The sequence below is a fragment of the Anarhichas minor genome, unplaced genomic scaffold (assembly GCF_050575085.1).
Source record: "Anarhichas minor isolate MPS153535 unplaced genomic scaffold, ASM5057508v1 ptg000030l, whole genome shotgun sequence".
In the NCBI taxonomy this organism is placed as follows: domain Eukaryota; kingdom Metazoa; phylum Chordata; class Actinopteri; order Perciformes; family Anarhichadidae; genus Anarhichas; species Anarhichas minor.
This window is the reverse complement of record NW_027466476.1, coordinates 6,758,458-6,782,814: the sequence shown is the minus strand read 5'-3', so window position 1 is coordinate 6,782,814 and position 24,357 is coordinate 6,758,458. Positions and strand designations below refer to the sequence as shown.

The following is a 24,357-nucleotide window of genomic DNA, read 5'->3' as shown; positions in this document are numbered from 1 at the left end:
TGACGTCAGAGCAGTCACAAGACACAGGACAGGACACAGGACGGCTGGTCCTCACTCTGTTATGTAGCGTCTACAGAGGCACAACACTGACACCATGGCCGCGGAGAACCAACACTTGCGGGTCTTTTGGAGCAGAAGAGGCGTCTGTTTCCTGTAAAAAAAAACACAAAGACTCCCCCCGGGTGTGCGCGCTTGGATCCCCGCAGTTATCGCCACATCTCCAGCCTCGTTAGCAAGTCTACACTGTGCGCTCACACCGCCGGTAAGCTAGCAAAGGGGAGGGGGGTGCTAGCTTGGCCGTGTTTTCTCCAGCTGGGAGCTGCAGCGTGTGTAGGTGATGTTGTCCGTGCTCTCCTACGGTAGACTGGTTGCCAGAGCTGTCATCGGCGGACTCTCTCAGACGGACGGCCGCGACTACAGCCTGGTGACGGCGAGCTGCGGCTTCGGCAAGGACTTCTGCAAAGGCATCCTGAAGAAAGGGATGTGTTACGGGGACGACGCGTGCTTCATCGCCCGGCACAGATCCGCAGATGTTTTGGGTGAGCCGTCTGCTTTTGTTTGCCGTCGAAAAAACATCCATCGCATTGGCTGTGACCTGAATGGGAGGTCAGAGGTTATCCGCTTTATCGGAAGGCTACGGAGGTTGGATTGCACGTGCGAACAATAACTATATTAAACGGCTTAAAGTGCACACTGAGGGATACAATTGGGTGTTTTCACAAAAGGGCTTATCCGCTGCTAACATCCCATCACTTGATCTGTTGTGTGTTCTGTATTGTTTACCTGCGACGCACTGCTGCATCTTTATTTACTCTACTTGAACCTCCACTGGGTTCATAGTGTGTGGAGAATTTATTCTTTAAAACCTGCTCAGGGTTGATTTAAAATGGCTCTTCAGCACAAAGACCTTGGATCCTATATAAACAAACCTGTTATTTAACACCTCTGTGGAGCTGTCAGTCAAACAAAGACACGCAAAGTAAACTAAAAAATCAGGACATCTTTTTACCCTCCCAGGTTATTGTTTGGACGGTGTGATTGGTTGTAAAGTTGTTTGCTTTCAGCGGGCCTGTTCCTCTCTGTCCTGGCACAGAGGAGACCAGAGGGCCATCCTTGTATGGTCAGTCCTCGGAGGACTAAAGTTTCCTGTCGAGGAAAGTCTGTGGCCTTATCAAATGCTCCTCAGGGAACAAGTGCTCTTATGAACCTACAAAAGAGATCATGTTTCTATAGAAAGACAAAAGGGTTTTATTCCGGGATCAGATTTTATGTTTTGAGAGCCACAATATGCCATCAGTGGGTCTAAAATCCACTGAACAGTGTATAACATCTATGTTTAATTGTTCAAAAGATTTATTTAACTGCTGTAGACGATCAGATGGACCCGCTTTGCACAATCAGCAATAACTGAAACGGTGACAGTTCAAAGATGAACTTGTGACTTTGTACATTCTGTGACGTTTCCTTGAGTTCTTGAGCACTGTGTCCACACTTGTCCCTTTTCTGCATCTTGGTGAAAGTACCCATTGTGTTTCTTTTATTGTGAAACTGCACGGCATTGTTCTAGCTTATCCTCACTTGTGGAACGAGTCTGAGCAACGTCGGGATTGATTACCATGTTTCTTAACTTGTTTTCATTTAGAAAAATAGTTCCCTTTCGAGGGTTTAAAAAAGCAGCATTATGCACTGATGCAGAACACGTACATTAGTGATGGAAGTGTGAGTTGTTGAACTAATATTAAGGTGAATGTTGTGAATTTGTTTGTTCTAGGTGTAGCAGATGGAGTAGGTGGCTGGAGGGACTACGGAGTAGACCCGTCTCAGTTTTCAGGGACGCTGATGAAGACGTGCGAGAGGCTGGTGAAGGAAGGACGCTTTGTCCCCAGCAACCCAGTGGGAGTCCTCACGACCAGCTACTACGAGCTGCTGCAGAACAAAGTACCGCTGCAGGGTGAGCGCAGTAAAGCCGCTGGATAGAGAGAGTAAAGGCGTACTGTGCATGCACGTGAAAACGGACATTTTCCATGTGGTTTGGATGCGAGTACACTGTTTAGGGTTTAGCTGTTTGTTTCTGCCTGATGGCTGGATGGAAATCATGAGTCAGAGCAGCCAGATCCCATCTAAGAAGTCGCGGGAATGTCCCGAGTCCCGACCCGCTCACTTCCACAATCCTTGTCCTCCTCTGCACCGCTTCCAGACAACAAAGCACAAACGTGAAACGTCACTGACTGCATGTTTTGGGAACAGATCTCTGCGAGTGTCAGTACTTTTCCACCCTTTTATCACATGTGCAGCAGGGAAAACAACACCGTATTGTGCTGTTCCTTCACGGAAGAGGGAATGTTCTTCGTGTGTGTGTGTGTGTGTGTGTGTGTGCGTGCGCGTGGTAGGGAGTGAGTGAGTCACAGTGCGCGAGGGTTTTTTCAAGGTTGATCCTTGTTGCATATTTTCGGTGTGCCGGATGAATCACCAGCAGGGAGTGGCTGTACGCTGTTCTCCCGCTCCCCCAGCTTATGTTTCCCTTTCTCCATCTCCCAGTTGGTGGAAGTCCAAAGAGTTCTTAAAAGCTCTACGCTGATTGTGTTACATCAAGTTTGTGTAGTCGGGCTGACCTCATTAATCAGTCTCTTAAAAACGCACTTCAGACGGTGTCTTTCCATAAAGGGAGAGGAATCTTCTAAGCTGTGTAGCTGAGAAAAGTCAGGAGGAAGAGGTTGTTTTTAGGGTGGGTGCAGCTTAGTTTTCATTTAGGCATTAAGAAAATTATTTATTTATTTCAGGAACTTCAAAATACCCACGCAATACTATTTGGTTTTGTTATGAATGCTCTGTGGTGTAGTTACATTTACCTCGACCCAGCTGACGGTGCAGACCGTATTTGCATTTTTCTTTGCTAAGCATTTGCATTTATATTAAAAATAAATGTGTGTGTGTGTGTGTGTCTGCAGGCAGCAGCACGGCCTGCATTGTGGTTCTGGACCGGCAGAGCCACCGGCTGCACACGGCCAACTTGGGCGACTCTGGCTTCCTGGTGGTCCGCGGCGGGGAGGTGGTCCACCGCTCCGACGAGCAGCAGCACTACTTCAACACACCCTTCCAGCTGTCCATCGCCCCGCCGGGAGCCGAGGGAGCCGTCCTCAATGACAGGTGAGACGCTCGGGGGGGGGGGGGGGGGCACGTCGGTAGAGTGCGGGGCGAGCGCTGGGTGTTTGCCGAGCGAAGAGTCCACAGCCAATCCTGCAGCAGCAGCAGCTCAGCCACCGTTTCACTCATTCCGTCTAGAACTCAGATTACATTGAGCCTCTTAAAAAGCATTCCTGAAAGAACGGAAGTTAAATGAACCTGAAACGCACGTCAATTAGTGTTTTATTTGACTTATTTTTAAACCTTAATACAGTCTCGTCGTCACTTCCAGTTGTTGTGCATTTAATGCAGTTCTTAAAATTACGCTTCCTGTTTAAATTAGTGCGTTTTTAGTTGAAGGATTTCCTCGGCTGGATTAACACTGAGTGCAGCAGCAGATTAAGCTTTCCAACGCTAGATCACTAACACGGCAACTAACTGAAAAGAGTGCAAGGGTCAGAACTGAAGATCTCTAACAGTATTCCTTTGACGGCAAAATAAAAAAAGGTTCATTAAAAGATAAACGATTTGGAGCATGTTGATGTGCCAAAGGAGACGGTGACGCCATGTACTTCTGGAAGAGATGTGTGATTAACACGGATATGTATTTTAATGCGGGATGCTTGACCCTCTCGTTTCGCCTGAGGATTAATCTTCATAATTATAATTGGTGATAAGACGTTAACGGACCCATCGCTGAATAATCATCCAATCGGTTTGTCCTTGGCATGTGAGAAGTGGCTCTGGCTCACGGATGTGTCAAACAATGGATGATGAATCCAGACAAGGCAGCCAAATTCATTCCAATGACAGCTGCTCACCCAAAACCTCCACCGGAGAAGTTTCTCATATCTAACCGTGGGTGCTCCCATAATGCCTCAGCAGTACTCTCTCTCTCTCTCTCTCTCTCTCTCTCTACGGCTCTACCTGGCTGTTCATGTGAGCTGCAATTTTGGCGACCTCGAAGTCACAGGACAGGACGGGCTGTCCCTGAGGGCTTTGGCTCAGTGTGTCATGATGCAGCCCAGAGAGGTTGTAATGACTCACATTCATGACTGGCTAGGGGGGGGGGGGGGGGTCTTAGCTTTCATAGCTTCACTGGTGGATTTTCCCACCATGTGCTGTAATCAGTGAGTATTCCTCGAGCAGAGATTTAGATAAATTTAACGGGTCAGACGGGACAGATTTCCTGGACGGGGGGGGGGGTGTAAAAGGGACGGGGAAGAAGCTTAAAGCGGATGAATTAATGCGGTCACAACCTTGCGCTAAGTTTTGTATTTTTAGTTTTTCGCTGTGAGAGAAAACGCATTTTAAATCCCGTATCACTTAAATGACCGAGAGGATCATTGCGGTCGGTGTTCTCTGCCTGACTTAACTGTGTTGGTGCCGGCAGCCCCGACGCAGCAGACAGCTCCTCCTTCGACGTCCAGCTGGGCGACATCATCCTCACCGCCACCGACGGGCTCTTCGACAACATGCCCGACTACATGATCCTGCAGGAGCTGAAGAAACTCAAGGTGAGTCCCCACTGAGGCCCGGACAGGCTTGATGGAATCAGACGTACAGTATATCTGGATTACGACCTTCATGCCCGCTTTGTTTTTGTTTGCGTCATAGAACTCAAACTACGAGAGCATCCAGCAGACGGCCCGGAGCATCGCAGAGCAGGCCCACGTCCTGGCGTACGACCCCAACTACATGTCGCCTTTTGCCCAGTTTGCCTGTGACAACGGACTGAATGTTAGAGGTTCGTGTCTCGCTCGACTCGGACCAACTGGAATGTGAAGATGTTTTAAATAGGACGACAGTGGGGCATGACATGAAGATTTTCTAGGGTGAAATGTTGAAAACAATATTATCTCTTAGCTCCATCCTAACAGGATATTGTTCTTTTTTTTTTGGTGCAGGAGGAAAGCCAGATGACATCACAGTGCTGCTGTCTATAGTGGCCGAATACACCGACTAGAGGTGGTGTGGGGTTGTGACTCTGCAGGTGGTGGACTGCTTTGATTCCTGCTGGCCAGGATGAAGGACTGATGTGGGATGCTCTACTCTGCCTCATCCCCCCCCTCCCCCCCAAAAAAAACCGCCTACATGCCCACTTCTCTGTGATTGTGTGCATTAGAGAGCGGCTGAATAAAGGGGACTGGAGGGCTGACACGTCCTCCTGGCCGGGCTGCAGTGTTGGCATCTTTGCAGCGTTCCAGTGCTCACCGGATAATCCCATTGACGGGGATAAGCAGTCATTGGTGGAGATGAGGATCCTGTCGGACAAGGATAAGTCATCTTTCTCTGATGGGGGGGGGGGGGGGGGTTGAGACGGGAGGCGTTAAGACTGTTAAAGCAGCCCCATGCTGAGCACCTGGAAGAGGAAGATCCAGTCCATGAGTAGTGAGTGTCGAGATGGCAGCATTAGGGCTCAATAAATGGACTGCTTTGTGCAAGAAGAGGTTTCTAATGTTGGTAGAAGGAAAACCTCCGTCAAAGGGCCTGGAACCTTGTGTATATGTGTGTGTGGGGAGCATTGTGTTTGGTAGTAGGGAATGACCGGTGGGCTGTTCTGGGATGTTTGGATAAATATTTTCAAAAAAAAAGCGTGTATGTGACATTTATATACGTCTGTGGTTAGTTTCTTGGCAGGTTGATCCAATAATGTTTCATGAAGAAGAGCAGCGGCCATCTTTTCTAAACCAATTCAAGTCTTTGTTACTTCGTGGCTGTTAAAAGGATTTCATAGTTGAGATCTATTGTGTCAAACTGATGCCCTCCCTTTAATCTCACAGCTGCTGCTGAAGTCTTGATCACATGTGATGTGAATGTGTGAGATGAATGCTCGTCAGTGAGTCTACTGACGTGACGTAATTACTAGCGTCTGGGCTGATCGGTGTCGCGGCCTTAAACGCACAAATCTTAATAAGCATATCTGAGAACGATCAACACAAGTGGAGGTTGTTCAGGTGACCAAATGTATTTTTGTAACTTCTTTGTTCGGTGGGATTGTTGAATTCTTTTGGACTGATCGCCGCATCAGAGTAGCTCGAGAGACTGTTGTTCACAATCAGAGATTCCTTTTCTTCTTCTCTCTCCCTCCTGCTGTAGAGCTCCGATGGCACGTTCAGAAGTCGGGTCACTGCAGGTTTCATGTTTCTATTACATCACTACAAATTTGCACTCTGCATTTACTACCAACTTTGTGTAACGTTCTACTGATGTGCCTTGTATCGGGTGTCGTTGATACTGGATAAAGGTCCATAACTCCTTAATGTGCCAGGTGTTGAGCGTTGCGTAGCCATAAGAGTCCAAACGGCTTCCCCAGCACGCCCTGCTGTCTTAACACTTAGATGTTTCCTTTTATCTCCTGAATGTGCTCCTCTGCACTCAGTCAGGACTTTAGGGATAGTGATGAAGCCATTGCACGCTTAGAAAACCCTCCCTGTGGATCTTCAGATCCCCGTTTACAATCTGGACTAACAGACTGTTTCTTTACTTAATCTGACAAGTTCCTGCTGGAGGATTGACTGCAGTGTCAGGTGCCATTGGTGAGTGGTCAAAATGTTAGTTTTCTAGCACTGAGGACAATCTAAGCAGCCTTAACCGGTCATCTCTCATCTTCCTCCTACAAACCCTTTTGTTACAACCAGAGCGTGTGTCTGTATATATTTTGGGTGTACAGTTCAATGAAGAACTAAGCTCTGTGGAAAAACCTGTACAATATTTAAATAAAGAGTATAGTATTTATTATTATCCTGTTGTGTTTGATGGCCTTGATATGAGCATGGACTTGCTGTTAGTTTTGGAACAGGACTCTATCTAAACCACACGCTGCAGAGGCCTCCAGGGTTCTATTTTCTCATCGAGACTGTTGTGCAAGCCAGAAAATATTAATCTTAAGGACGCCTTGTACTTATTGTGTGAGAACACCCACATTCCTCAGATGTTGGGCATACTACCAGGTACCATCAACAGACAGGTGTGGCATCTTCAAGCAGAAGACCAAATAGTCTTTTTTCCTCTAACATGTTAGGAGAAACATATTTCACACACTGAAGATGCCAAAATAAATTAATTTATGTATTATTTGAATAAATAATTATAAAAACATTCTCTTGTGGGGAAACTTAACACTTTGAAAACAATTCAAACAAGCAAAGCAACTTTTTTTGAGCTATAAATCGCTCACATTCAAAGTAGATAGGATCTAAATTATTTGTATTTTTTTCATTCTGCGTGCAGCTGAATGTTGCGGCCTACCTTTAACAGGTAAGACCAAACATGAGGTGAGAAACGTAGTCGTGAGTAACAGCTGTTCTCAGGGTGTAGGGCTCCTCGTCTTCTCTTCGTCACTGTAACATGCTAGAACAGGCAGTCTGTTGTCGTGCTGCTCAGACGACAAGGCTCTGAACAGGAGGGAGCAGATCTAGAGGAGATAGAGACAACACGCGTTAGTGGACAACACGTCTCAAGAGTCTTATCGAGTTGCATCAGCCTTGATTAGTTGTTTGGTATATGATCACTGTCAACAGGCTGTTGGAATATTTAGTTAAGTATTTTGCCCCTAAAAATGGATATAGACTAACAATACTCAGGGAAGATATTGCTACATTAGGCCTGCAATAATAACTGTAACCTATCTTTCAATAACGGTGTAACCGTATCGTATAATTACATCTCATTCTGTAACTTAAGCTCCCGAACTCAGAGATGCTCAAAAGTCATTTTCTTTTCAAGTTCAAGTCTCTGCGTGAGTGCAACTTGAGTGAGATTGATGTACAGTCTTCTTAAAACAATATTTCAGTGCGTCATATTTATATTTCTTATAACTTGAGTTAATGTAAATGCTCTTAATGCAATATAAAACTAAATGAACGCTGCATCAGATCTCTGGGAACTGGTCTGACAACATAATATATTAAAACAAAGATTCCCAGACCAAAACATTCAACACAGAGGAGCAAAACCAGGTGCTCCAGGAAGAGACCGACTGTTTCTGACTTCCTGACTGTGGTTGCAACAAAAAGGTTAGACTCATCATCGTGACATAGACCTCATCTCTCACATCCAGTGTCACATTTCTGGTCTCCTTCAGTCATGCCTCATATGGTGAGGCAACATGGCACTCTGGGCATACTTCCAATAGAGGTTTAAGTAAAACACTTGAAGCACTTCACGACACCCATCCTGTCAAAAGTGTAAAGCCTGCCAGCATCAGAGAACAAGCTCCAGTCCTAAGTCAACAGGAAGCTCTAGTTACTGCGGAGGAAGCCGGCGTCGTGGTGTCGCTGACACAGGCCTCATCAGCTACCAGCTTGTTGGAGTCGTCTGTCTGATGCAGAAGCAGCATCAGAGCCGATGGGTTGGTGATGGGGCTGCCCTGGCTGGAGGCTATCAGCTCCATCACAGCAGGAGTACCCTGAGGCTTCCTGCTGTCGGCCTCCCGTGAACCCGCAGGTAGACCACCAGCACACCTGAGGAAAACACACACAGCACACTGATCTCTGTGGCACGCATTCCAACCTAATAATCACTTCCTATGCGGGCAAAAATAGACGTGACGCTGTTGTTATTACGTTGTTCAGTGCCATGTTTTATAGCAGCAGCAAAGTAACAATTACGTTCCTAAGCAGACGACACGGTGAAGTCACAGTAAAACATTCAATAACCAAGATATTCTTTGACACTAAAACAGTCAAATAGAATAACGAGGATCATAAACATGCCATCATTATCAACTGAAGGGGTTTCAATGTTGGAGAACATTGTGTGATTTCGTCTTTACCAAGATATTCGTGAACAGGGTGTGTAGCTCTCTATCTGCTGATACAAAACAAAACCCTTTGCATGTGACCACAGCGCATGTCGTCGACCTCAGAGAAGCAGCCAGACCAGAAGTGTAAAGAGGAGCACTGCAGGAAGACGAGTCTCCAGACACCCTCGGGCTCTTTTAGTTCTACTTCAAAAAGGCCCGAGGTAGCAGACAAGCACGTTTTGTTTACAAGCGTGCCACAAATATGAGTTTAAAAAATGTAGCCTGAGTGACTCATGGAAAAACAAGTTGAATTCCTGAGCACTGCAGAGCTGCCTGCTCATTAGGTTAGCGATGTCTCTGCAGACTCCCGGCAGTGCACACACGCAAACTAAGCCACACATGACCCAGATGTTCAACAGTCAGACCGGATCCACCCAGAACACAGAGCAACAGAGAGAGTTAGCAGAGCAGCGATGCTAGGCTAGCATAGAGGAGCTGAGAGGATTACAGACTGTCCCACTGACGGGCCTCTAACCCCACATGTCCTGCACTTGCCCTGTTTATCTCCGTTCCAGACACAAGGCCATCTGCTGTAATACGATGCCCTCTTAGGAAGCTAAAAACAGCCAATTAGGGCAAAGTGGTTTTGTTACCTGGGTGTAGTAGGGGCCTGCGTCTCCGTCGGCTGAGAGGGGCCCCTGTTTTCAGAGTCCATCAGAGTAGCCAGCACCACAGTGGCCTCCAGCACCAAGTCCTCCACAGAGAAGCACACAGGCCTGCCAACAACACCCAGGACATCCAACAGTGATAGAAATCCAACTACATAATCTCCACTTTCAAAAGCACCAGTATAATTCACTGTTTCACTAGAAGAACTGACCATAACTGGTCACATGGTACAAATGGCTCACAAGCCACTGACTAAATAGTTGAGTGCATTGTGAGAGTATCTGGTGTTAGTGACACGCTCAGTATAGAGTGTCTGCGGTGCAGCAGCACACACACTGACGTTGGTCTTTGAAACTTGAGATACGACTGATCACGATGGCCAACAGACTTACTTTCCTGCAGCGCCGGAGTGGACCGACACCGGAAGGCAATGTGACTCTGCAAAGGACAGTAAACCCTAAAAAAAGAAAACAGAACAGCAGCAATTTACTGTCAGAAATGGAGATTTGCTTGTGTGCATCAGTGTCAGGACTTGTGACATTTTAACAGCTAATCGAGAGAATAGCATTACGGCTTGTGTACAATGATCAGGCTGAATAAAAACTATAAACGCTCGAGTAAACTGAGGCCGACTAAAACTTAAGAGCCTGGCCTTTAATCCATCCAAAACCAGATTTTCCAAAAGCGACAGGAACAAGGAGACTAGGCTGGCTAATGAGGCGCTTCACAGCGGGGAGTCCATGACACATTCCAAGACATTGGGGACAAGAGCTGTGGGTGTTAATGCAGGTCAAGTCTCATTAACCGGACCAACACAAGGACTGTTAAATCCATTTACTTTGTTTTCAAGCCACTACAGAAGAAAGCAAATGAAATTGGGGTGTGTTCGTTTAGACGCTGTAACAAATCACTTCGGATTACTGAGCACACTATTCTGGAAAATTACATTACAGTTCTCTCCGATCCAATGTTGTTACTGTTACTCAAAATATAAACCTGTTTAAGATCGACACAAGTTGAGCCAGCCCTCAAAATACAAACACATTCCTCCTTGGCTTAAAAGTTACACATTTCACAACAAACCAAGCAATGTGTGGCCTATAATTTCAATTATTGTCTATGTAGCTGTGTAATATGCGTCACTTAGGTCACACTACTTTTGCTATCAAGATGAGATGCAACACTGAGGGGAAAGTTCACACGGTAACGATGCAGAGAAACAGATAGTCGCTTTTTATGACCAGAAACTCTAGGACATGAAACACTCCTGGAGCCAGTTACACACACTTACTCTTTGCACACACACACAAAGATACACATAATGTTCTCATGCGACAGGATAAAAGGAGCCTCCAAAAATACATTTTGTTACCCTCAACTCCTTCAGACAGAAGGTTATATCCGACTCCACTCCGATCTGAAAGTAGTCAAACTCGTCTGGGTGTAAGGACATCTCGGTGTACATATTCTTCATGTGATCTGTGACGGACGTACATCCAAGTCAAATAGCATCTGTGTAACATTTTTAGTGTTTTTTGAAGAATTACATTTGCAGACTTTTTAACACGTGTGACATCCCTCACACACACTGTTATCGTGGGCCCGAGCCAAATCACAGCGTTAAGCTCACCGTCTCCCCCTTCGTAGTGATTTCTCAGACTGACTCTCAGAGGAGTCATGGACAGAGTGATTTCCTCCTGGGACACTGGGAAATGCATCACCATATCACCAAGAAGCCTGCAGATGTAGAGCAAAACAAATCAACCTCAGCATTGAGCAGAGAGCCTTGTGTCCACACTGTGCTGCTGATGGATGATACTTTGGGTATTAATGATCATGTCCTTGCCAATCGGGTTGTGTGTGTGTTTGCTCAGAGCCAGCTGAGAGTAAAAACATTGTTAACACCCATTCTCTTTCCAATTAAAATAGACTTGCAGCTACCGTAAACCTAATTCATGTTTACAGTAAATCCACTTGTCATGAAAAGAAGAGCCTAAAAAAATGGATTTCTATGCGTTGTGATAACTAAGATTTAGTTTGCATTAACAGTATAAAAACACTCCTGAAGTTGTATTTGTTGTATGTAATAGAAAGCTGAGGTTCTGACTTTATAACAGGATACTGAGCTGCTAACCTGGCAGGAGCTTTGAGCACATTGGGACAGAGGTGTGAGGCAAACACTGCCTGCAGAGCTTCACTTTCCTGGAAACATAGGTTGTAGGTCTTAGTGATGCCTATCACAAAAAGCAGAAACAAGATCTTTGGAGCACACTGCCACCTAGTGCTGATAATATGCAATGCAGCATCTGCAGCACAGCATCGATTGAGGTCATTTTGAACAAATCCTGAATCTTTCCTTTGCCTGCAGCTAGCTTATGGTACAAAATGCAATGTTTACTACCATGCCTGCAGAAAAACTGGATCACCACTCGGTCATCGGGAGTGCCGATTGATATCCGACATCGCTCCACATTACGCTCAATGGAAGTCAAACACCGGAAAAGAGGTAGAACTGACTTAAAAACAAAAAGACATGTTTTAGGCTTCCACTACTGTCTCCTATATCCTGAAAATGTGTCCTGTGCAGTGAGAGCTGTGACGTCACTGTGAGCTCTCCACAATCAACATCCCTGATTTACCTTCATGATCAGTTTGCAATTAATTGTTTTCCGGCCCTGCTCTGATACTGATCCCAGGCTGTAGTGCTGGAAGAACAGCGGCGAGAAGAGGAAGCAGGCATACGCAGAATGAGCAGAATTCACTGATCTCAGAGCCAGCTTTGAGAGAGAGAGAGAGAGAGAGAATGTATTAGGTGAATATGCTGCCATTGCCTGAAGGGAGAAAGGAGACCAAAATAGAGGCCTCCTGTAAAGAAAACATTAATTTAATTGAACAAATTAAGAGAGGAGGGGGAAAGCAACAACACTAGAGTCAGTATTCCTTGCTACTCTCCTGGTAGGTCATGAATATGGGATTGATACCATAAAGTAAACAGGACTGTGTGCTGCTCACCCCTCTGACCATGGGGTCCAACCACAGCTCATCTCCAATCCGTGACAGGGCATGAACCGCCTTTCCAAATGCTGTAACACAACAAAGCGTCACCAGAGTTTGAGGCTAACAACATAACGTTAAATATTACAAACTAACTTAGCTTTTTCTTTCAATATAAAAGTGGGTCAACCCGGAAATAGCTGCTAAATTAGCTAGTTTGTTAGAAGCAGTTAAGCTACATTCAAGCTAGCATAAGTCTTTCGTCATAACTTGATGTTTTACAGGCATCACGTGAGCTGCTACGACTTATATTTTTTAAATTCTTTAACACAAATTAAATATATCGCTAGCCTTGTTTACCATTACCTTTTACACCACGTCCTTCGAGAACACAGTTCATATTCGCTGATGTCACGTTAACAGCTAACTAGCTAGTTCGTCAGTCACGAGTTCGTCACGAGACTAACAGCGCGAGCGGTCAATGCTAACATGAAGTATGTTAATTAGTTAAGCTAAAAGACAGTAGTGACCATATAAGGGCAAAATTGGCTTCAAGAGGTTCCTCCACAACAATTAAGATTTAATTTTATACACTAAAAGAAAATGTCCTTAAGATACTTAAAGTTACTATAAGGTTTGTGTATTGCTTTATTTCACAGAGGCAGCTAAAAAACATATTTAACATAAAATTATAAAAATAATCATGTTATATTGTCAGGTGCAAAATAATACAAATCCATAATCATATTGATCTCAGCTTCCAACTGGCCTCACTAAATAATGGAAAATACTTCCTAAATGAAAATACACAAGTCTTAAGTTCTATAAGAAGTGATGATTTTTTGTATTTGATAAATAAAAGATAGATCATTAGAAACATAAAGTCGAAACTCAGGGGCAACAGAATATCCCATACAATATTTATTCATGTGTTTTTACAAGTACACTTTATGATCAATGACAAATAGAGATTCAACTAACTGAACATGTAAATATGAAACTATAGCTCCATATGCAGTGGGGTCTATAATATGTTTATATCTAAGTAAATAAGACTGCACACGGTTCTTAGTTGGGGACGCTTAATGTCATATTTGAAAATGTGTGAAATAACACACCAGGTATTGATGCTAAGATTAACATAAAGACTCATAAAGGTCATTCATGTACTCAAAATAGTGGAACCATTTCGGTCATCTGTTGACTATTTTTGGAAGTAAGACATCAGCATTAGCTGTGCTGCTGCTTTTCCTCTGCCCTTGAGGCTTCGCCCTCGCCACGTCCTTCTCTGCACCCTTTGCGAGCGTACTATCTTCTCTGTGCTGGTGAATCCCAAACCTCCTTCTGCAGGAGGGATTCTGACCTGGAAAAATACAAAACACAACATGAGATGAGTGGTTGTGGTCAAAGGTTGCGTTTGAGAGATATTTAGATACACACCTGGTTGCACACACGTGTGCAGCACGTTGAGATAGCGCTGCTTCATCTGCTGCCTCATGTGCGCTGTACTGTACACGTTTGCTATACTGCAAAGGTAGCGTCTCTGTCCAGCTGTGAGGGCTGGATGCTGAGACGGAAACAAGACCTGATCTGATTATATGTGGCAGAATGACAGTAATCTTGTTACACCTGAGTAATATTACAATCACCTTAATTAGAACCATCTAAAAGCCTGTGACAGAAAAAAATACCAAAAAGAAAACTAACTTCAGCATATGTTTCAGTGTTATGTGGTTACCTGTAAGAAGGGTGCAGACATCATGGATTTGGGAATGAGTATTGTCTTCATGTGCTGGCCGCCTGCAGAAGCGTTCCCGTGTGTTCCTCTGCACATCTCTCTCACTTGCTGACTAGGTCGACTTTCGAAGCCTGCCGAAGGCAACATGCAGCAAAACAACGCCTTATCACAGATCTGTGGTGTTACTTAAGCAGCACATTTTATATTTTTAAAGCAAGTTTCTCGGTTGTGCATCCACATGAGCCCTTTGTTTCTGGGATGTGAATTTACAAAACAATTACCATTGAGCAACATGGTACATATATACTGTGACATTTTGAGGTTCGTATACTTCTTATACTGCTACTGCACTATTTCAGAGCTATTTCAGATAGTTATTTTTCAGAATATTCTACCTACAAACTTTCTAGGCCTCTAAAATATGATTTGTTATAAACTACCCAACATGTACAACTGTATAAAGTAGTTATCTATGTACAACAATATAAAAAGGGGCCAATCTGCAAAACAATTACTTAAATTTGCTCATAGTTCCTTTGTACTTTTATCGAAAGACCGCCAGAAATGACAAAAGCAGATCATGACTGAGACAGAGTGGTTTAGATGAGTCACCAACTTGACAGCAAACATCTACTATATATTTTAGATATAATTTGCATTCATATAATCTATTTTGTAATTCCATAATGAAAACAATAGGTTTGTTGACGACAAGTAAGCATTTAAAGGGAATATATGACTCACCCTGTGGGCATCTCTGGTTAGACTCTGCAGACCTAAAAAAAATAAAATAAAGCAATAAGAACATCCTCTGAATTCATCCATTCAAATCTAAAACTCACATTGTGGTCTTACCTCATTGAGATGTGACCACTTCCATTGTTTAACAGGTTTTCTTTTTTCAGCTGCTCAACAAATGTAACCCGCTTTCTCATCGTTACTTACAATCCTGATATTTCCCGTAGGTAAGTCGGAGAGGTTGCGAGCATCTTTTTATCAGCTCAGTACGTGTTGCAGCCAGAAGATCCTCCCGAGAGTGAAATGAAGCCAGCTCTGAAATCTGACACCATTCCCTGGGTTCCAATTACAGAGCAGGGGTCTAATATACTTGAACCCAGTGTGTTCTCATCTAAAATGTAAAACACAAACAAAGATACAGGCCAATCTGTTTACACACTTTATTGAGCATCATGTCCAATATACATTGCATTGACACAAAATGAAAAAAAAAAAAAAAAAAAAAAAAACTAATAATGGCGTTAGGGTGGATTACCTGGACACACCATTTTCAGAGCGTATTGCTTAATGACATTTCAAACGCACCGAATCTGTGCAAATACAGTGAACACCGGTCAGAGGAGGTCATGGTAGGTTAGAAAATTCTGACTTCAAAAGGTAATGTCAACAGCAGTTATGTGATCATAAAGTCTACAGAAGTCTACTAACTGTACACATCACATTCACCCAGAATGTACTAACAAATGGTATCATATCTTGACATACCCAACTCCTTCAAACCTGATTGCATGCGCCAAAAGATGGTGAGCCATTTTTTTTCCCCCAATGTCAGTCACAGACCATAATCATGTATAACATAATTCAGAATAGATGCCATAATGGCTCAACGGTCGGCAACACCATCGATGAAAGTGAACAAATTAAGCCGATGGTTTCCAGACTCCACCCGAACACGACTGTGTATATTCTTCAAAAAATAAAAACCTAGATGCAGGGTTTGTGTTCATTTTTTTCCCCATCAGAACACTTATTTATACTCTCTACTAAGTGGTGAGTTCACTTCAAGTCTCTATCAAGAATTCCAACCCAAATTCAGTGATTAAGTAAAAGGTGATAAATATTATCTAGGTATGAAACAATCAGAACTCAAGACGTTGATAGAATTAAAGAGCTCGACAATCTACCCCGAAGTCCTGTGACTTACACACACCATCCTTCACCCACACGCTGATCGAAAGCCAAAATGTGCCGCAGCAAAAGTAAGAACGCCTAAGTCTACCATGGAGCCCCTAAAATCAGCCTTGTTTATAGATTAAGAACTCAAACGACCATAATCCTCGTCAAATGTATGAACCTTTTAAATTGAGGTACGCTCAGATGCCAGTTAACCAGTACACGCGTGGACTGTATTTGGTTGTCCGTGATTTATAATAACGTTGCGAAGAGACATCAGACTGCGTGATAGTTAATAGATATGGTCGTTGACCGGGAGGGCCACTTGTTAAAAAAGGAAAGGCTCAGGAATATTAGAGGTTTGCTAATCGAGAGCCTAATTTAGTCGTCTAGTTTAATCCTGAGAAGTTGGCACAAACCTTCTGTTACCATTAGCTATGCTTGTGCAAGTCAACATATTATAAAACCACGACTCTTAAATCACCGAGTAAGCCATTCCATTTACATCGAGCAACAAGACATGACGGAGCTGTTTGAGGGGGATCATGCAGATTTGAGAGTGGTGGTTTTATACCTCTTAGACGTGCGCTAGCGCGAGAAGAAAATGCTAGCAGGAGGCCTTTTCTCAGGAAGACTGTACGGAAAAACACTCTAAGGTTCTCAAGCTGTCCCTCTAAACAACAAGCAGTCTGTGAGGAAGTGAAGCCCACTAAAGGCAGCAGTGATTTAATGACAGTGTTGACAATAATCACATCTATGGACAGAGAGTTGTTTGGGCTGACATTAATCTGGTGCTAAGTATTCAGCAGGGAGGACGAGTAATGACCTAATGGTGACAGGTGTTTTGTTTTACACAATCTTGACTCACTAAATTGCATAAGAAACCTGGTATAAAGTAGAAACTGTTCAGCAGCAGATAAAAAAAGCAAGTTAATTTACAGTAGTGACATATCTTACATCATTAATTTTTTTTTCAAAATAAATAAAATTAAATATACAACTCCAGGTAGGAAACGGGGCTAATTTCGCTGGTAGGGTTCTCAAATTGGCTCATCTTGTGGAAAACGACAACCGTTCACAGAAACGTGGTTGAAGCTCAACCGATTCCTTTGACTGGCAAAACAAGGGGTGCAAAAGCCTTTTGTTGAAATTTTCCCTCTGAAGGCATTTCCTTTAACTGCAAAAGAAAAAAAGAACATCAGAATTACTTCGAGTACAAGGTTTCACAAATGACTCTTACTCAGCTGAAACTCGATTTACTTACCCTGGAATTTACAACGGACTCCTAATCAAAAGCCATCTCTTGACTTTTTCTTACACAGCGAGCCACCTTCCTCTTGAATTCACCGTTCGGGTCCTCCCTCCACTCTTTCTGTGGGAGCAACAGTAGATTTTCTTTCAGTGACACACATCCTCAATCTATTTGTAGTTACCATGATAACAATAAGGAAAAGAGAGGTTTATTTTAGTGTCAGGGGGGGGACGGGCATGACTAGTGTAACTCACCGCCGCATCCACATTAGCTGGTGAGTCGCTGTTGGGGTCCGCCAGCATGGAGATAACACTAATCATGATTGTCTCTACCGTGTGGATCGGAAGCCAGCGCTCCTCGGGCTTCTCATAACCAAACTTATCTTCTCCTGGCTCGTGCAGAATTGAGATGCAAACGTCTCCGTTCTTTGCCACTGTGAAGAACGGGAGCACGGATTTAATTGCAGCGAAAAACGATGTGACGACAGCCTTCATTAAAATTAAACTCAAAGCTTGAATCACAAAAACCTTTAAAATGATCCAATGAAAACATCAGAAAATCTGCCGAACATGTTTACCGTTTGGGTGCCAGATTTCAGTGATGAACTTCATCTTTGGAGGCCGTAGAGGATAATCATAGGGAAACGTTAGGTACGCTTTGAAAAACCCTCCCTCACTGCAATACAAAGAACAGAGTGTGAACAGATTTTAAAAAGTAATTTATAGATTTCTCAACCACAGACATGATTGTCCAAATATGTTGTCACTTACAAAAGGGTGTCTTGTGGACCAATGATCACAACTTCCCATTTATAGATGTCATCATCATCTATCAGACCAGCTGAAAAGCCCTCTACGGGGTTCTTGTTGAGCTCTGGAAAAAAAAGAGGCAGACAGTCTTTTTAATACAACGAAGAAATAGATAATCATTTAATAAGACAATTGGTACAATTTGACAAATTAGCACACACAATATTACATAACAACCTCTTTATAAGAGTGTTCAACGTATCGTAACAGTAATCAAGAATTTGGTGAATATCAGAATGCAATAAAAACAATCAAAGTAAGATTACTTTTCTTTTTACCACAGAACTGGGACATGAATTGATTTTGTAATAACACTCAACACCACAAGAACCGGTACACAGTGAACACCTTTAGAGAACAATGACGATGCGGAACAGCCGTAATGAATGTGCGTTGACAATGACGAGCCTCCTCTGATGGAAGGAACAAATACATCTACGCTGAGCTGCAGGTTTGGTTTATTCCCTTTTGTTTACTGTGAAGCAGCTGCAGGAGAGGTTGAGTTTGTATTGATGATACAAAGTAGGTTAGCAGCTGCTGATCAGAGTGAATACGTAGTAAGTGCTGTATTAACCCCTTTAATTAACACCATTACTTTCTGAGCACTGATGGTGATTAATTTGTTTGAAACATCCCTCTATTAAGACTTTGATTTAATCTGTATAGGAGATATTTAGTTTTCCAGAGTTTGGCATCGTATCAGAATATTTAGTGAAGTAATAGAAACGTTACTTTTCGTGTCTCTCCATTTAACAGTGGAGAGAATAAATCGCAGTCTCACACCATTGCAAGTTGATTCAATAAGTCAACAGTTTGGGCTAATGTTCGCTGAATCAAATCGTGGTTTCCAAAAATAATTATCCCTGTTGAAGTGAATCACCGACTTGAAGAAGTGAATTGAGTCAACCACCGTACAGTCAGTGATTCACAACCGCACACGCAGAGAAACCAAAGTAAATCAGTCATGGCTGGGATGATAAATCAGTGCGGTGCTGGATGGATGGATGCTGTTATTCAGGGCCACAGACTGTACACCCTGACTCTACAGTACGTTATCACAGTAGTTCCAACTATATAAAAGTAGGTGACTTTGGCCATGTACAACTGGGAAAATAATATCAATTTTATGACTGTGGCTCACTGGGTAGAGAGGGTCGTCCAGTAACCGCAAGGTTCGATCCTTGGCTGCTACGTGTCTTGTGTCGAAGTGTCCCTGAGCAAGACACTGAACCCCTAACTGCTCCCCGGGCGCAAAAATGACAAGATCTAGTCTCCATAGTCTGGGATGTTGACCCTCATAAAATTGTTAAGCTTAAATATATATTTTTATAATATTGAATGCTGCATTACAGTTTTATGACCTTATTTGATTTTTGCAGTTGGGCAAAATTAATATTGACATTTGTATCTGTGTGTACACACACACACACACACACACACACACACACACTGAGCTGGACTGTCAGGTCAGCTGCACCTGTACATAAGAGGTATTAGTATCTCAGTGTTGAAGTCCTTGTATCTGGCATTAACGAGGAAAGAACAGCCAGTATTAATATTGATATTTTCCCAATGAACCCAACAGGAGAACTCATTACTGAGGGCTGTAACACTGAGATGCGTGTCTTCACTAAAGGAGCCAGATTTGACATCAGAAACGTTAGATATTGATCTAATAGAGGTCGGTGGCCAGTTTGTAATTCTAATCTAAATAGCAGCATATGAGTCTTTAAAAGGCTGAGAATACACACAGCTAGCATTAGCAATACGAAAGTCATCAGAGCAGATTAGTCCCTGGATTGATTATTCCTTTGTTCCGTCCGCTAACTAATGCCCAAGTTGCTAGCCCGTTAGCAAGGTTGCCGTTAAGTGTTGGTGTTATTGAGCCACGCAAACGTGTAAATATGCATCTTTATTTCCCCCACCAGAGATCAGCTAATCAAGGTAGCTTAGCCACACACTGAACTGCAGTGATAAAAGGAGCCCATTGTGTTGCTTGGGTTAGCTTTCCTCAGCTCACTCCTATGCCGTAAACATAGCTTTGCGTAGCTAACGTTAGCTGCTATGTAGGTAGCTTCTATAGCGGCTGTATGTGTTTACAGTGTTTTATATTCATATTACCTGCCAGTTGTTTTCGAAGAAGTAATGCTGATTGTTCGGTCATGGTACGCAGACGTAAATGGAAATCACTTTGTGTCGACAAATACTTTCCCCCAAAATATAGAGCTAAAGCCGAAATCGAGGTAAGATCTTGCGCTGCCTGCTGCTGATTTCCCTCTGTGTTTTGACACAAGGTTCAGCTGCTGGCTTTAGCTGTGCGCATGCGCGTCTACACTTTGCCGGTGTGTGTGTGCGTGTGTTCAAGGCAACCTATCTGCATCATAAAAATACTGTCCTATAAGTCTCAGCTAGAACGTCACCTGAAATCAATGCTTTGTTGTCTTTTGAGAAATCCAGAACAATTGGTGTGTATGATAATGATACTGACTTGCCGATTCATTTGTTGTTGTTTACTACATGGACTTTTATTGTGGTTACTGTTATTTGGTTTGTAAAAATGTCTGGCCTAGAATGTGTTTTAGTTTGGGCCTCTACCTGTCTTATTATCTCATACATGCAGAGGTGAGAAAAACTAATCTTCTTGTTTGAGTTTGTAAAATCAGAATCAGAATCAGAATCAGCTTTATTGGCGGAATTTGTCTCCGGTTTCCACTCCGCTCTCAATGTACATACACAAATTTACAATAAACAAGAAAAAATATATATAAAGAATGGTCTTAGTATTGCATTGTTATTGATTTGGCAAGTTTATTGATGATAATTATTTTTGCTGATACCTGTTAAAGCAATCCTTGATTGATTTGTGGTATAAAAACAGAGAAACATTATGGTTTTATTAGGAACTGTAGCACAATATAAAGGAATACTACTAACAATAAGCATTTTGCCATTGTAAATGTACCACTCCAAATGGTATTATATCTTTGCACATCATTTATTTTAGAATATTCATCTTTTAGATCAAAATACTTACACTTGACTGTTATTTACGGCTGTTATTAAGTAGCTTTGCATGAATTTACTGAATAGAAATATATTGCTGCAGCAAATACACAAGCTGCGTTCAAAACTATCGGAGATATGTCTGCATCACCAACCCGACTTAATGAGGAGATTTAATACAAAAAACTACAATAATCTGTAAAATGTTGATTTCAACTCTACACGTTTTCACTTATTGTTTCTAAAAAATAAAATAATACAAATAAAACTGCTTTTGCTCGCTAAAGACGCAATATATGATATTTACTAGTGTAGTTGTTGAAAGCACGAGTTTGGGAAGAGTCCCTAAAGGCAGCATTATGCGGAAGGAAGGTTGATCGGCGCCATATTTAATACGTCACAAGCTAGCTAGCATTAGCTGTTTACAAGTCCAAACTTTTAACTTGAGACGGAAACCTAAAGCCAGCCCTCAACGTAATCGTAAAATGAATGTAATAGATCATGTACGGGACATGGCCGCCGCCGGCCTTCACTCTAATGTCCGGATATTGAGCAGTTTGTTGCTGACGATGAGTAATAACAACCCGTAAGTAATGTCCGAGCGGGGTGCGTCTATTTCCTGGAGAGTGCCCTTTTCTACATCATCGTATTGTGTTTTGTCAGCCCGAAAGCTAACTAGCCAACAACAGGAAACATCATTGATCGTACCGTAAAGCAGCATCAGATACCCGCAAGATACGCACACCACGTAACCACGTCAATACGACTACAATTGTTATTATTTTCCAAGAAATAGTCATATGAAGAGTCTCCTACAGTTAATTGTGCCTGCAGCTATTAGCCGTTAGCTTGTGAGTTCAGCCGATCAGCGAGTTGTCAAGAGGAGGACTTGTCACATATATTGTTGATAACATGCATATTTCCCCTTCACTGTGTTGAAAATATAGTGATTGATTTAAATACAGTGGTTATGTAATTTTAAAGTTATAGTAGCGTCACAGTGTTGTTGTTTTTTTCAAATTTGAGAATATTTGTCATCAGTTTGGTTTTATAACTTTTTATCAACTTGATTTTCTACAAATTTACTTATATTTCGTCTCTGTATTGTTGAGCATTTAATGAGACATTTTGTGTCTTTGTGCTATTAGCATTTCATCTAACACATTGTGTTATGTGTGCAAAAGAGACATGTTTTCTATGGTGCGTCCATTACTCGTTATAATTACTTAAATATTTTTTATATCTCTTTGATTCCAGAGAGCTTTTCTCACCGGCCCAGAAGTACCAGTTGTTGGTTTACCACGCCGATGCCATCTTCCATGATAAGGAGTACCGTAATGCTGCCTGCAAGTACAGCATGGCACTGCAACAGAAGAAGGTGCTCAGCAAAACATCTAAAGTTCGTACTTCTGCTGGTGGAGCTGCATCTAACTTACAGGCACAGGTGTGTTCCATAACACTTCAAGTTTTGTCTGATGCTATAACACAACTCGGTGTGTCCGACCAGATTTATTACAGACTGCACCTTTATAGTGTCATACAATATTGTGCACCACTGACTTGGTGAATTGGCATGAATGGAAATAGAAAAAAAATGACATTTATACATAATGTTGTCTTTCAGAGTTTGCCCTCAGAAATTGAGGTTAAGTACAAGATCGCTGAATGCTACACCATCTTGAAGCTGGACAAAGATGCCATTGCCGTGCTCGATGGGATCCCCTCCAGACAGAGGACTCCAAAGGTAGGCTGCTGGTCTCATAGTTATTGTAATAAGCTGTTTCCTACATGCTTTATGTTCCTTTTTTAATTACACAGGCCTTATATCTGTTAACTCAGAGGTGCTGCACTATTCATCAAGGCCTTCCACTGTGTGTGATCGCTCACACAGCATGTGAATGTGCAGCGTTTAGCCACATCCTCATCTCAAGTGAGACCTCGGTCTACGTTGTGTACACAATGTATCGGAATAATATATAATATACTAATGAAGAGATGAATATAGATTAGGATGTTATCAAGAAGTAATCTTTTAGTATTCAAACGTTCACAACTGGAGTAACGCTGTAAAAGTAATAAACTTTACAGTTGGTTCTATATTAATAAATTCTGCTTTTAGGGCAAAACTGTTCTAGTTTAGGTTTCAGAAATAAAAGGACAATAATCCGAGAAATTGTCATGACCACAATGTGAAGCACAACAATTGATTATGATGGATGTTGCTGTTGTTTCTCGTCTCAGATCAACATGATGCTGGCTAACCTGTACAGGAAAGCCGGTCAGGAGCGTTCTGCAGTGACAAGCTACAAAGAGGTCCTCAGACAGTGTCCCGTCGCCCTGGATGCAATCATTGGTAGGCACGATCGCAGAGACACCTTCAGCCAAATGTTAACCTGCTGAGACTCTCCTGCTCAAGTCTGTCTGCACTCTTCACACATGTAGCTCTTATATGCGTGCGTACACACACACACACACACACACACACACACACACCTCAGCTTGGACTTAATGAATCACTTGCTCCTGCTGCTCTTTGAATAATCTTTTCTACTTTATTTTTCCCTCATAGGTCTTCTCTCTTTATCAGTGAAAGGAGCTGAAGTGGCGTCCATGACTATGGATGTGATCCAGAGTATCCCCAACCTGGACTGGCTCTCTGTGTGGATCAAAGCGTATGCCTTCATACATGCGGGGGACAATCAAAGAGCCATCAACACTATTTGGTGAGCAGAGCAGTAATGTTTTGTAGAGAGTGACTGAATCTTACTGTTCCTGTTTTTTGTATTGCGACAGACTTGTTTTATTTGATGCGTCTCCCTCGTCTCGTCTCAGCTCTCTGGAGAAGAAGTCTCTGTTGCGGGACAACGTGGATCTCCTGGTGAGCCTGGCAGATGTCTACTTCAGGGCAGGGGACACCAAGAACGCCATCCTCAAATTTGAACAAGCCCAGATGCTGGACCCATACCTCATCAAAGGTGTGCTGCAGGTTTTATTTATTTATTTATTGATTGACCTAGCAAACTGTCCCAAACTGCTCAAATGTTTATTTCAGTAAACGCCTACTTTATCTTCACAGTTATTATCTGTAATATAAAGCTCGGGACGCTTGCAC

The 24,357-nt window shown here is 42.8% G+C and overlaps 5 protein-coding genes across 6 annotated transcripts in view; 2 read left to right on the top strand and 3 right to left on the bottom strand.

Annotated features, from left to right (window-relative positions):
- Positions 1 to 13: 13 nt before the first annotated feature.
- Positions 14 to 6,867, top strand: pptc7a (protein phosphatase targeting COQ7 a). 2 transcript variants are annotated; one of them, XM_076104327.1, is made up of 7 exons: positions 14 to 262; positions 364 to 539; positions 1,772 to 1,951; positions 2,949 to 3,147; positions 4,517 to 4,640; positions 4,741 to 4,870; positions 5,031 to 6,867. In XM_076104327.1, the coding sequence occupies exons 2-7, from the start codon at positions 482 to 484 to the stop codon at positions 5,087 to 5,089; spliced, it is 750 nt and encodes a 249-aa protein (XP_075960442.1). In that variant the 5' UTR covers positions 14 to 262; positions 364 to 481; the 3' UTR covers positions 5,090 to 6,867. The 2 variants fall into 2 exon arrangements, with proteins under 2 accessions (XP_075960442.1, XP_075960441.1); XM_076104326.1 differs by having other exon boundaries at positions 14 to 539.
- Positions 6,868 to 7,432: 565 nt separating this feature from the next.
- Positions 7,433 to 12,932, bottom strand: rad9b (RAD9 checkpoint clamp component B). The gene is made up of 11 exons (XM_076104995.1): positions 12,899 to 12,932; positions 12,551 to 12,621; positions 12,178 to 12,315; positions 11,940 to 12,054; positions 11,673 to 11,772; positions 11,169 to 11,275; positions 10,911 to 11,017; positions 9,931 to 9,995; positions 9,523 to 9,645; positions 8,375 to 8,588; positions 7,433 to 7,540 (listed from the first exon to the last, which is right to left on the bottom strand). The coding sequence occupies exons 1-11, from the start codon at positions 12,930 to 12,932 to the stop codon at positions 7,433 to 7,435; spliced, it is 1,182 nt and encodes a 393-aa protein (XP_075961110.1).
- A 497-nt stretch (positions 12,933 to 13,429) lies between these two features.
- Positions 13,430 to 15,294, bottom strand: fam216a (family with sequence similarity 216 member A). Its single transcript, XM_076104575.1, has 5 exons — positions 15,126 to 15,294; positions 15,015 to 15,046; positions 14,271 to 14,401; positions 13,973 to 14,099; positions 13,430 to 13,895 (listed from the first exon to the last, which is right to left on the bottom strand). The coding sequence occupies exons 1-5, from the start codon at positions 15,203 to 15,205 to the stop codon at positions 13,726 to 13,728; spliced, it is 540 nt and encodes a 179-aa protein (XP_075960690.1). The 5' UTR covers positions 15,206 to 15,294; the 3' UTR covers positions 13,430 to 13,725.
- Positions 15,295 to 15,434: 140 nt separating this feature from the next.
- On the bottom strand, positions 15,435 to 20,537 carry LOC142964308 (ubiquitin-conjugating enzyme E2 G1-like). The gene is made up of 6 exons (XM_076104577.1): positions 20,364 to 20,537; positions 18,204 to 18,306; positions 18,011 to 18,108; positions 17,688 to 17,866; positions 17,446 to 17,553; positions 15,435 to 17,358 (listed from the first exon to the last, which is right to left on the bottom strand). The coding sequence occupies exons 1-5, from the start codon at positions 20,404 to 20,406 to the stop codon at positions 17,467 to 17,469; spliced, it is 510 nt and encodes a 169-aa protein (XP_075960692.1). The 5' UTR covers positions 20,407 to 20,537; the 3' UTR covers positions 15,435 to 17,358; positions 17,446 to 17,466.
- Positions 20,538 to 21,642: 1,105 nt separating this feature from the next.
- Positions 21,643 to 24,357, top strand: part of anapc7 (anaphase promoting complex subunit 7) — a 5,058-nt gene continuing 2,343 nt past the window's right edge. The window contains exons 1-6 of the mRNA XM_076104401.1: positions 21,643 to 21,831; positions 22,503 to 22,689; positions 22,870 to 22,989; positions 23,487 to 23,598; positions 23,815 to 23,968; positions 24,078 to 24,220. Of these exons, the coding sequence (XP_075960516.1) occupies positions 21,731 to 21,831; positions 22,503 to 22,689; positions 22,870 to 22,989; positions 23,487 to 23,598; positions 23,815 to 23,968; positions 24,078 to 24,220 (817 nt within the window). The 5' untranslated portion in view covers positions 21,643 to 21,730. The remainder of the gene's footprint in view (positions 21,832 to 22,502; positions 22,690 to 22,869; positions 22,990 to 23,486; positions 23,599 to 23,814; positions 23,969 to 24,077; positions 24,221 to 24,357) is intronic.